The 13505-nt window shown below is 33.0% G+C and overlaps 1 protein-coding gene across 4 annotated transcripts in view; it reads right to left on the bottom strand.

Moving 5' to 3' along the window:
• DENND4A (DENN domain containing 4A) overlaps positions 1-13505 on the bottom strand; it is a 111563-nt gene that overhangs the window by 56660 nt on the left and 41398 nt on the right. For all 4 annotated transcript variants that reach the window (XM_054565260.1, XM_054565261.1, XM_054565262.1 and 1 more), the window contains exons 5-8: positions 7556-7805; positions 2843-2912; positions 1069-1238; positions 6-247 (exon numbers count right to left, since the gene is read on the bottom strand). In XM_054565260.1, the coding sequence (XP_054421235.1) occupies positions 6-247; positions 1069-1238; positions 2843-2912; positions 7556-7805 (732 nt within the window). The remainder of the gene's footprint in view (positions 1-5; positions 248-1068; positions 1239-2842; positions 2913-7555; positions 7806-13505) is intronic.

Raw genomic sequence — 13505 nt, 5'->3', positions numbered from 1 at the left:
CTTACTTCTCAATTGGAAGGACATGAGGCCCAGAGATGGAATAACGATACAAAAAAGTCAGAAACTTCCTGAATGCATCAAAAAACGGCCAGTGAGAAAGGAGACAGATGCATTTGCTAGTGTGAACTGTTTTGGAACTATCAGACTTCCCATCTGTCAGTGATGCTAAACCCAAAAGAAGTCTCTGTTTTTCTGTGAGATTCTCCTCAGGATACGGTTCATAAAACTGAATAGCAGCACCATAGACCTGGAAAACAAAGTAACATGTTTACTAAATACACCTTACATCATTTATTCAAATCACATCATTAGTTAATATTTAATGAATGAGCTATTATGAGCCAGGCCATAATGAGCCATTATATGTCTATGAGTCAGGCAAAGTGCCAGGTACAAGGACATAGTAGTGAACAGACATCATTCTTTGCTTTCTTGAAGTACATTAAAAAATAAAATTTAAAAACTATATAAGTGTTACTCTCACATCTTATTTTTTAAAAGTGTTTCAATTTAATTGCATTTGTTTTATAAAGAATGAAAGAAATTGTATTAACATTCTCTACAAGAAAATGATGAAGAACTATTATTAGGTAGACAGTGAGCCAATTTTAGCTAGGAAAATACAAATCCCAACTGCAGGCAATTCACTAAATTTCTCTGGACCTCAATTTCTCATTCTATAAAATGAGAATGTCAGACTAGATAATTTCCAAGGTCCCTTCCAACTATAAGAGTCTATGATTCTAAATAGCACTGAATATTTAATAATGTCTTTTGCATTACTTTCAAAGCTTTAATATCACAGAAAATAAAGCAAAGAAAGATCATTGTTTGATAATTAAAAAATCATTGATCACATTCACAAGAAAGCATTTGGGTATATGGAACAGAATAAAAATTCTCTTTTCCTATGTCCCTGGATATAGTTACCTTAACCAAATGAAAGACATATGTATAATAGATTCAGTTTAGCCAGTTACTTTTTCCTACCGTTCCTTGCAGTATATAAAACTTAAATTAAAAATGTACAAGAAATTTACTGACATAACTTGTTAAAACACACAGTACCTTTTCAGCTGAGGCTCCAGTTAACACAAATGTGGAAAATACAGGGAGAGGGTATTTGCTATTGGGTGGCCAACATTCAATAGTTGCACCCATTGGTAAACAAAATAGGGGAACAGATTCTGGAAGTGAGAATGATTCATAATCTTCTTGAGGATATCTACAAATTAGACCTATGAAAATGACAATAAATATTAAGTTATCTCTTGAGTTTTGGTGTTCATAATTTGAATAAAAGTAGGTTTATAGTTGTGAGTATGCAAAATAGAACTTATTCTTGTATTATTTCCTATAAGAACTGTAAACCTACTTTTGCTCCATCCTGTATGTTCATCAAATAACTGAATGGTTCAGAAGGATTAATACAGATTTTAACTCTCAAACATTACAACTATTCATATTAGCTGCTTAATATTTATCAAGCTTCATCCAGAAAGGCCAAGTAAGGCAGACAGAAAAAAATTATCTTAAAGAAGTATACATAAATACATACATACTAAAAAATTCGGTTCATGATCACACTACCTTAAAAGCACATGAATATACTATTTTTTAAATATATACCTGCATATATCCAGTTCATCAGCACTCAATAACTTTCCCTCAGGGCTTTTTACACATTAAAATAAATATCCCATAGGATTACATATGTAACTTCTAGCACAAATGCAAGAAAAATACTAATAAAAATAGAAGAGTCACACATTTACAATATTTTCAGAATAGTATCAATTTAATCCCAATTTCTGAATAATCCCAAGTAATATAAAGTTTCGAGTGGCCTATGATTTCATGTTTAATGACTATTTTGGAAAGTGCTCCAGGAATCTTATATTGGACACATCCTCCAGCAGAGTCTTGTACTAGATTTTGAGGGACTAAAAATAGAAAATAGTTTCCTTGAACTTGAACAGTAAAAGTCCAGTGGAAACCATCACTAGATATGATCGTAAAGACAAAATGATAATTAGGAATACCTGTGGTTGGTCTGCCACTAAAATCTGTGTGATTTTCGACAAATCACATACCTATAAGACTCTGCTGTTCTCATCTATAAGTTAGACGAACTAGATATACTAAAGTCCAAGGCAGTTCTGAAATTCTCTAATTATATGCTGGCTAGCCAGTAGAACCCATGAGGGTCTACAGGTAATTGTCCACTACTCTCTCAAGTCATGAGGCAATCATCTAGGCTTTAAGTAGTTCAGAAATAGTGATGAAATGTAGATACTGAAAAATCAAAGGTAGAACAGAAAGATAAAATTCTAGGACACTAATTCTGAAACTGTATTATTTAAAAGGCTGAATCTGCTCTCTTGAAAATAAGATCAATATGTTTGGTATTTTGAGGTTTCTGGCAATTGAAAATTTCAGCTATGAATTTAAAATCACAAATTAGTTTATAACATTTCAGATTATTATGAAACAATTATACATGCACTATAGATTTGACTAAATTTGATATATTAAAAAACCATTAATTTAACCAGAAAATACTTTCCCATATTTTCTACTGATTTAAAAACTTAAAGTGAGCCCATTTCTACTTATTTATTTAAACTAAATATTTTTTTAACAATCCACCCTTTTTTAATATTCATCTTCCATTAAGCATCTAATAAATGTATGGATGAAAACAAAACAATTAAAAAACATGAGATGTAGTCCCAGCCCTGATACTAACACATTGTAAGATGGGTTTTGTTTACTTTATTTAATATTATTGGCCTCAATAATATATTTATGTATTAAGTATCCTATGAAAAATTATACTTACCAGCTTTGTATGATATAGTGTTAGTCTTTGCCACCGATTTTTTATAACATAAGTATACTGCTGATCCCCACTGAATTAAAAAAAGAAAATATTATTTTTTAAAAAGTAGTAACAATAAAATGGAATCTCTCTGATCTTTCTAGTATATATTATCTAAGATGTAAAAGATTACTGTTAGCTATTTTCAGTTGGTTATTTTTTGAGTATTTTATTGGAGTTACTGCCCAATACTGCATTTTTCCCTCAGAAGTAAAAATAACTTTTTTCCTTATAACAGCAATAACATAAAAATGTGTCCCTTTAAAACAACACTAAGCCACAAGAATTTAGATTTTACTCTAAGTCCAAAATTTGGAAAGAAAAGATAAACTTATATATACTCATGTGTGCATACTTTCCTTTTGATTCCATAACCCATTTCAGATATTGCCAGATTTTTCTCTAGCTCTTCATACCAAAACTCAAGAGTAGTAATTTGCCATATCTATTTCCTTATATCTCACTTTCTCTGAATTCACTCCAGAACAGGTTTTATTTTCACCGTTTCTTAAAAGAACACCTTAATTTTAATGATGCCAAATCTAATAGTTGATTCCATCTTCATTTTATTCAACCTCTCAGCAGATTTTTGATACCTCCAGTGACTCCCTTCCTGAAACATTTTCTATTCTTGGCTTTTGAGGCATCATACCCTCCTGGCCCCTCCCCACCAAATCTCTGGTTACCCCTCAGTCTCCTTTGCAGCATCCTCTCTCTCTTCCTGATTATTAAATGTGATCTCTTCTTTACTTTCTCTAAATGATCACACACATTTAGTCCCATGGTTTTAAATAACTGCTACTCCCAATGTTCTAGTCCCAGCTGTAACTGAGATGAGGACTGGGTAAATCAGATTTTGGGGTGAAGAAAAGAAGTTCAGTTTTAGATATGTTAAATTTGAAACATCTATTACACAGTGAAGTGAGGAATCAAATGTAGCTAAGATGAGAGGTCTAAAATGGAGATGTCACTTGGGAGATGTCACCACTTGACATTAGGTGGTGACAGATACATGCATGTATCACACTTCTTTTACCTCCTTTAAGTCTCAACTCAAACTTCACTTTGTTATTTCATCACCTTACTGCAATAACAAGCCTCCTTTTACTCTTCCCAGTCCTCCCTATCACCCCACCTCACTTTTCTTCCTTGCATAGCACTTACCACCATTTGGCCTATTGTATATTTTCTTACTTGTTACCTGCCTCTCAGCACTAAAATATAAGTTCCATGATGGCAAGGGCTTTTTTGTTCACTACTATATCTGTAGTGCTTAAAACAGTGCCTTTTATGTAAAAATGCTTTAAAAATATGTTAAAATAAGACGGGACACATTTGTGCACCCATGAGTACCTGCATGAACCAGTACATGAGAACAGATTCATAGCACTGGAGACAAATATGTAGAGAAAATAAACTTACTTTAAGATATATTTTTTAAATATGAAGAGACTACTATAACAAACACCCACTTACCACCAAGATTTAACAAATGTTAATAATTTACCATCTTTGCTTCAGATATTTTAATTTACAGAAAAACAAAAAATTTAAAAGTTTAAATAAAGCCTTATCTTCCACTCCTTTCTGTTCTCTGGAGTTAACTACTAACCTAAAACCAGTGCATATTATTTATGTGCATTTAAAAATTTTCTACTATACAAATATACACATCTATAAGTATGCATTATTGTTTTGTGCATTTTAAATTTTACATAAATGAGGGTAAAGAGGGAAAATTAGGACAACTAATAAAATAACAAAAATGATTATAAAATTAAAATAAATTTTACATAAATGATGATATGCTGAATATATGCTTTTATGGCTTACTTTTTTACTCACCGATATATTTTGAGAATTAGTGAAGTTAATCTAATTTCTTGATCTAAACTACTCGATAGTATTCCATTAATGAATGTTTATTTTATCCAGCCCCCTCCTAATGGACACTAAGGTTGTTTCTTTTTTTCTTTTAGCTATTATAAACAATGATGCAATAAATTGGCTCCTCATCTAGAAACTTTTCTTGCTTTCTTAAACATTTTTTTCTGTGTCTCCAGGAGATCAATTATTAAACCGTGCTTAGGAGAGCTCATTGCTGTGTTAGAATCTTATTTTTAAAATGTTTTATAGAAAAATTTTTATAGCAAAAGAGTGGATATGTAAAAGTTAAATGGAGAGATATTATGAATGTAGGTCAAACTTTTAGTTTATCAGGTAATTTAAAAAAATTTTATATAAATAAAGGGCTCTCTATTGAAAAGTCCCAACTCTAGTTTCCAACAAGCCAAATTTTGTGAAGATACAAAACCTTCAATGATGACCTTTGTGATGATAAAAATGGAACTATATGACCATTTGGATATGGTAGAAACTAAAGGGAATATTTTAAAATGAAAAATAGATGCTCAGAGATACAGTAAAAATTATAAGCCTCTGGAGGAAATTAACCATGATATCAAAACTACAAGAGGATTTTCTAAATTTTTTTCACATACAAGGTTCAGCCAAAAAAAAAAAAAAAAAAGTAGGAGGAGCCGTGTTCTAAAAATACTTTAAATGTTTAACCTATAAACTATTCATATTATGATTTGTCCTGGCAAAAACACACTTTCAAATGCTTTCTTTTTTCAGGAATTAGGTATATGATTTAATTACTGGTTTTGTTAATAACTCCACTTTTCTAAATAAACTTGCTAAAGAAGGTGAAGGGATTAGCCAAAGGACATATATGCATAACTCACAGACACAAATAATAATGTGGTGGTGGCCAGATGGAAGAGAGGGTGGGGACTGAGTGAAGCAGGGGGACAAGAAGAGGGGGAGGAATGGGGACATCTGTAATAGTGTTAACAACAAAAATAAAGTTAATAAACACTGACAGTTTTGAAAGGTTGTAAAACAAGAGACATTACATAGAGTATGATGTTAACTCTTCCAATCCATAACATGGTACATGCTTCCACTTGTTTGTATTTTCCTGTATTTTTTTCTTCAATGTCTTATGGTTTTCTGAGTACAGGTCTTTTACCTCCTTGGTTAGGTTTATTTCTAGGTACTTTATTTTTTTGTTGCAATTGCAAATGGGATTGTTTTCATTTCTGGATATTAATTTTGTATCCTGTTACTTTGCTGAATTCATTTATTAAATCTATTAGTTTTTTGGTGGAGTCTTTAGGGTTTTCTATGTACAATATCATGTCATCTGAGAACAATGACAGTTTTACTCCTCCTTCCCAATTTGTATGCCTTTTATTTCTTCTTGTCTGATTGCTGGGGCTAGGACTTCCAGTACTATGTTGAATGAGATTGGTGAAAGTGGACATCTCTGCCTTCTCCCCCGATCTTAAGGAAAACACTTTTAGTTTTTGTCCATTGAGTATGATATTGGCTGTAGGGCTATTTGCATAGAGTACTAAAAAATACTCTCAATGATTCAAAAACTGAGGAGTCCCAAATTTGCCAAGAGTTAGCTGTACCCTCAACTACAAATTTTTGCATTTTTGTACCACATGACCATTGTTAAGTTTTCCTCCAGCTCTAAAACATTATGATTCTATTCAAAATCAATCAAAGTCCAAATCATTTAAGGCCTATGATTCAAAGCTTAAAAACTAATAATTCTTGAAAACTCTTTCTGTACATAAGCTCAATGGGTGGTGGAGAGGCAGAGGAGATTCTTTTGAGACCAAAGCTGTAAGCCTGGTACAAAAATCATGTAGGAACTTGAAAAAAAATTCAACACATATTTCCTCATGTCCATTAGATTGGTTTTCTTTTTCCTCCTCATTTACAAACCTAGTAGACATATACATTTAGAAGTCATTCACACATAGCCTGTATTTAGATCATCAAGGGCGTGAGTTTAGGTGGTACAGATAAACGGTCTGCAGACTAACCCTTGGGACATTCCATTGTGTAGAGGTTAGGGAGATGGGAAGGAATCAGCAATGGTAGAAAAGGAAAGATTGGTGAGGTAGGAGGAAAAAGTAAGAGGGTACATAGAAAAAGAATACATCTTCTCTTCTTGCAACTGTTTCAAGAAGGAAGAAGTGATCATCTATGTCAAAATCTGCCAATAATAAGATGAAGAACTGATCATTTGATTCAACAATAAGAGCAATCTTGGTAGAACGGTGGAGACAAAAGCCTAACTGAAAAGTCAAAGTGAAGAAGGGGATAGAATACAGACAACTCTCTTCAGGCTTTTTATTATAAAGGAGAACAATAAAATGGGGCAATAGATGGAAGAGGATAAAGGGGTCAAGTTTTGTAAACATGGGAGAAACATGGTTTGCATGCTGGAGAAAATAATCCAATAGAGAGAAAAATGGATGATTCACAAAGAAAGTAAGGAGAACTGCTGAAGCAGTGTCCTCAAATGGGTTAGTAGTATATGGGATCTCATGCACAAATGGAGGGAGGGGTTAACTTTGGCTAGTGCATTACTTTTTCAGTAAGGAGGAAATTTTTTTTAATTAAAAAAAAGGCTTTTCGCATAGCTCTTTTTGAAAGTACAACTAAAGTACATTCCTAAACATAAAATATCCAACATCTTTAAAAACATATTTTTACTTCAGTAATTACGCTATGCTGTTTTCCAAACAGAGATTTTAGAGTATGGTCATTTTCATCAGTGGCTAATTTTATCAGTGCAAAAGAGTCACTTACCATACTGTTATTGAGATTCTTGTCGACTTTGCAGAATGTGTGTGGTGGACTTTCTCCTTTACTGGGTATAATAATACATATGTCTGTGACAGCCAACGTATTCTGAGTCATGTTTTCAGAGGCTCTTCGGTAAGTGATGTAAATTTTTTGTGATGAGGTACTGCCACTGATATTTGCAGGGCGTCCATAGGGAGTACTCTGAATAATTTCACACCCCTGTTTCAATCTTTCTTTCCAGTCATATAAAACCCTAAAAAATAAATACACAAACATAAGGCACCCTGAAATATGAAAGGTAGTATTATCAGGTGTCATGAACTGATCCTTATATGTAGCAGAGATTCCGATCTTATTGCAAGTTTGAATTGTGTAGTCCCATATAAAATTAAAGGATAACTGGTTTTTTTTCTACCTAAAATTTAAGTAATGTGAGAAAAATTCAGGTTAAACTTTGTGTTTGTTGACAGAAACCACAGGATATCAAAAATTAAGGGCACAGGAACTTGTTTTAGCGTTCTAGTTAATGGGTTTATTTATTTTTGTCTCTAAAACCAAGCATCATCTTGGTAAAAAGCAACTTTGTATTGTGGCCAAAATTAAAATTTTACGAAAGGCTCCTTAACCAGAAGGTATAGAACCTGCTCACACATTTTTACTTTCAATATTTCCCACTCAGGTTTAAGAGAATGTAACCTCAAAATTATGGGTGAAAGACATAGGTTTGTTTTTTTCTGTTTCTTCTTTATTAGGGTAAAATCATAGGCTTTTCATCAGGGCAGGGCAGGCATTCATTCCTTAAGTCTTCTAACTACTCTACTTAAAGTATTTGGAGACACAAAGAAAATGTCATATTTGAATAATATAGTTTATTCTTTCACAGATATCACCAATTTGACTTTAAAGCTAAGTCCTTCGCATCAGTCAAAATAAAAATTAAAGGTCTACTATATTTAGTGTTTTTGCTGTAGAAATTGTTTTAACAGGCAACATCCCCAACATCAATCAGTATTCCTTTTTATAAAATCTTATTAAACAAAGAAAATTTAGAGCCAGAAATTGGTCAAATTATTTCTTTTTTAAAAAAATCATCACCAGAGGACATGTTTATTGATTTTAGAGAGAGAGGAAAGGGGAGAGAAAGGGAAAGAGAAAGAGAAACATTGATCAGTTAGTTGCCTCTCCTACATGCCCTGGGTACCCAACTGCAACTTAGGCATATGCCCTGACTGGGAATTGAACCAGCAACATTTTGCTTTGTGGGATTCACCCAACCAACAGAGGCAAACCAGTCAGGGTAATCTAATATAGTATTTACTTTTCCTTTTTGTCCAGCCTGTCAAGAAACAAATTTTCTCAGCATTTTATTTTGAAAATTTAGGGCTAAATTGAATGCTTAATCATAGCAACTATGTTTATCCTATTGTTGGCTTAATTGCTTATTCCTTCTCTTCTTTTTGATCTTGCTTTTTTTCCTGTCTGTTTTTAATCTTAAAAAAGGTACTGTAACACACAGAAATTAGACACATCTAAATTCAAATTCCTACCACTTGTTACTGACTATAGCATCTTAGGCAGTTACTTAATCTTTGAGCTTTATACTACTCAGCTATAAAATTAAAAAAATTTAACTCACAGGATCTTGAGAAAATTAGATGATAGCATAAGGAAGGTCTCCAATAAGTGCCTGCCACACAGATGCTCAATTAAAAACATGAAAATAAAAATACAGCACAGAAACACAAACTGCCATTTATTCAAATTCTTAAAAGATATAGAATATAACCTGTGACACATAAGATATCTATTTTATTTTATCAGATATTGTGGTGTTGCATTTTGCATTACTATTTTTTATTCTTATATAATTAGATAACTTTTATTGTCCAAACTGTAAGCTTTTAAGGATACAAAATAAATATACAGAAATCAGTTGCATTTTTATACACGAGTTATCAGAAAGAGAAACTAAGAAAACAATCCCATTTACAACTGCATAAAAAATACCTAGAAGTAAGTTTAATCAAGGATGTAAAAAACCTGTATTCAAAAAATTAAAAGACACTGAAGAAAGAAACTGAAGAAGATACACATAAATGGAAGTATATACTGTGTTTATGGACAGGAAGAATTAACATCATTAAAATGTACATGCTACCCAAAGCAATCTATAGATTCAACACAATTCCTATCAAAATAGCGATAGCGTATTTTACAGAACCAGAACAAATTTTCCAAAGATGTGTACAGAACTACAAAAGACCCCAAATAGCCACAGCAATCTTGAGAAAGAAGAGCAAAGGTAGAGGAACCACATTACCTGAAATTACTATAAGGCTGTAGTAATCAAAACAGCCTGGCACTGGCATAAAAACATATAGATCAATGGAACAGAATAGAGAGTCCAGAAATAACCTCACACTTACACGGTCAATTAATATTTGACAAAGGAGACAAGAACATACAATGGGGTAAAGACAGTCTATTTAATAAATGGTGTTGGAGATACTGGACAGATACATGCAAAAAATATGAAACTAGGTCACTTTCTTATACCATGTACAAGAATAAACTCAAAATGGATTAAAGACTTAAATGTAAGACTTGAAACCATAAAATTCTTAGAAGAAAATATAGGTAGTAAAATCTCAGACATTTCTCTTAGTAGTATTTTTTTTCTGATATATCTCCTAGGGCAAGGGAAACAAAAGAAAAAACAAACAAATGGGACTACATCAAATTAAAAAGTTTTTGCACAGCAAAATGAAAAGACAACCCACTGAATGTAAGAAGATATTTGTCAATTATACATCTGATGAGGGGTTAATATCCAAAATCTATAAAGAACTCATGCAACTCGCCCTGGCTGGTGTGGCTCAGCGTATTGGGTGCCAGGCTGGGAACCAAAAGATCACCAGTTTGATTCCTGGTCAAAACAAATGCCTGAGTTGCATGCCAGGTCCCTGGTTGGGGTGATTAGAGAAGAAATTTCTATCACACATTGATGTTTCTCTCCCTCTCTTTCCCCCTCCTATCCCCTCTCTATAGAAATAAATAAAATCTTAAAAAAAAAAAGTACAACTTGACACCAAGAAAAGCAATCCAATTAAAAATAAGTAAAGGATCTGAATAGTCGCCTCTTTAAAGAGGACATACAGATAGCCAATAAACATACGATAAGATGTTCAACATTACTAATCATCAGAGAAATGAAAATTAAAACCACAATGGGACATTGCCTCATACCTGTCAGAATGGCTATAATCAATACATTTCAACAAACAAGTGTTATCAAGAATGTAAAGGAAAGGAAACCCTTGTGCACTGTTGGTGGGAATAGACTGGTGCAACCACTATGAACAACAGCATGGTGGTTCCCCAAAAAATTAAAAATGGGACCTGTATATATATTTGAAAAAACCCAAAACACTAATTCAAAAGAAAACATGCACTCTATGTTCGCTGCAGCACTATTTACCACAGCCAAGATCTGGAAGCATCCTGAGTGCCCATGAATAGATAAGTATGTGGATAAAAAAGCTGTAGTTCTTATATACAAAGGAATATTACCCAGCCTTAAAAAGGAATGAAATCTTATCCATTTGCAACAGCATGGGTGGGCCTAGAGGGTATTACACAAAGTGAAATAAGTCAGTCAGAAAAAGACAAATACCATATGATTTCATGCATGTGTGAAATCTAAAGAAAAATATAAACAAACAAAATAGAGACTCATATATGCAGAGAACACACTGATGGTTGCCAGAGCGGAGGAGGGGTTGAGGGATTGGGATAAAAAGGTCAAGGGATATGGAAGTACAGATTGTCATTTACAAAGCATTCAAGGGGATGTAAAGTACAGCATAGGAAATATAGTCAATAATATTGTGATAACTATGCAGGGTGCCAGATGGGTACTGGAAATACCGGGGTGGAATACCTTGTAAGGTATATGACTATAACCGCTACACTGACACCTGAAACTAGTACCAAATAATACTAAATGCAAACTGTAATTGAAAAAAATAAAAGATGGGCACTTAGGTTGCTTCCAGCACTTGGCTATTGTAAGTTGTGCTGCTATGAACACTGGGGTGCAGTGTTCTTTTGAGTTGGTGTTTCAAGATTCTTAGGGTAGAATCCCAGCAGTGGAATTTCTGGGTCAAAAGGCAGTTCCATTTTTAGCTTTTTGAGGAAATTCCAAACTGTTTTCCACAGTGGCTATAACCAGTCTGCATTCCTACCAACAGGGTGTCGTTTATTTGAAATGTTTCTCTTTTTTAGGTAGGCCTGTATTGCTATGAATTTCCCTCTCAGGGCTGCTTTTACTGTGTCCCTTAGGTTCTGGACTGTTGTTGCATGTTCATTTTCATTTGTTTCCAGGAACTTTTTGATCTCTTCTTTGATCTCATTATTAACCTATTCATTGTTTAATAAGCATGCTATTCAGTCTCCATGAATTTGAATGTGTTTTAGTTTTTTCCTTGAGGGTAGTTTCTAGTTTCAAGCCCTTGTGGTCCAAGAAAATGCTTGTTATGATTTTAATTTTCTTGAATTTGTTGAGGCTTGTTTTGCAAAAGCGAAATAAGCCAGGGAGTGAAAGACAAATACCATATGATCGCACCTATAAGTGGAACCTAATCAACAAAACAAACAAGCAAGGAAAATATAACCAGTAACATTTAAAGAAAAAACAAATCAACAATAACAAGAGGGAAGAAGGGAGGTGGTAATGGGGAAAAGAAGGGGAAGGGTAAAATCAAGGAACTTGTATAAAGGACCCACGGACAAAGCCAGAGTAGGGAAGGATTGAGGATGGGAGGTAGGGGTGGGTGCGGCAGGGGAAAATAGTGGTGGGAAAATGGAGACAAATGTATTTGAACAATATAATTAAAAAAAATTTTTTAAAGATAATAAAAATAAACTAAGATTTTAAAGGCAAGAATAATATTATATTCTTCACAATCACAAATATATAAGGGTAACTATATGAGTGGTCTATTTATTCTAGTTCAAGTCTTTTCCTATCAGAGAATCCTTCTTATTCTTGGAAAATTCCTCATATTTACTATAAGGAACTGCAACACTCAAATGAGAATCTGTAACGTTGCCTTCATTTAATCCACAAGCTAAAATTCTGATGATAGTGGTCATTGGAACAACTCACCTAATCTTTTGAAAATAAGTTCTAATAGCTGGCTTACTTTCCCAAGCCATTTACTAAATATGTAAACTTCATACAAAGCAATATAGTAGCTGTTCTGCAACCAATTTAAAATTATTGCAATTAATTCATGACTTAAGAGAATAAAGACTGATTTTAATGTAACTTTTTGATATCGACTATTACATAATAGAAATTTAAAAGCAGAAGAATATTCAGGAGCTCATCCTATCTTCCCTCAGGTGTTAGTAAACATAACTACATATCCTCTTTCAGACTTAATATAATAGGAGATGGAACTTTTATAGCCCCTTTTGGTGACATCAGTAAGGATGTCCATATCTTCCCTATTTTTAATGAAAACACTGTAAATTAAGCTAATCTTCACTCCTCATCAATTCTTCATCTATTTGAAGGTATTCTTAGAGCTACTTCTAGCCTTCCTTTGGTCTTTTTCATTCAGTTTTCTTATGTAAATCTTATTTTTCTACCTTTTAAATATTTCTTCTTTCATTCAAAAATTATATACCTTTACATTTATATAATCCTCTTTTACACAAATGTAAAACATGCGTATATTTCTCTTTAAAAAAACCCAACTTTGCAAAAATAGACAAGTTAATCCTAAGATTCATATGAAAATTGAAGAGACCCAGAATAGCCAAAAGAATCTTGAAAAAGAAGAACAAAATTGGAATACTTACATTCCAACATAAATGCTTACTAGAGAGCCACAGTAATCAAAACTATGTAGCACTGGCATAAGGACAGACATGTAGACAAAAGGAA

The sequence above is a fragment of the Pteronotus mesoamericanus genome, unplaced genomic scaffold (assembly GCF_021234165.1).
Source record: "Pteronotus mesoamericanus isolate MK-2021 breed Mesoamerican mustached bat unplaced genomic scaffold, CSHL_Meso_final contig_164, whole genome shotgun sequence".
Classification (NCBI taxonomy): Eukaryota; Metazoa; Chordata; class Mammalia; order Chiroptera; family Mormoopidae; genus Pteronotus; species Pteronotus mesoamericanus.
Note: the sequence above shows the minus strand (reverse complement) of the source record. Positions and strands in the feature narration are given on the sequence as shown.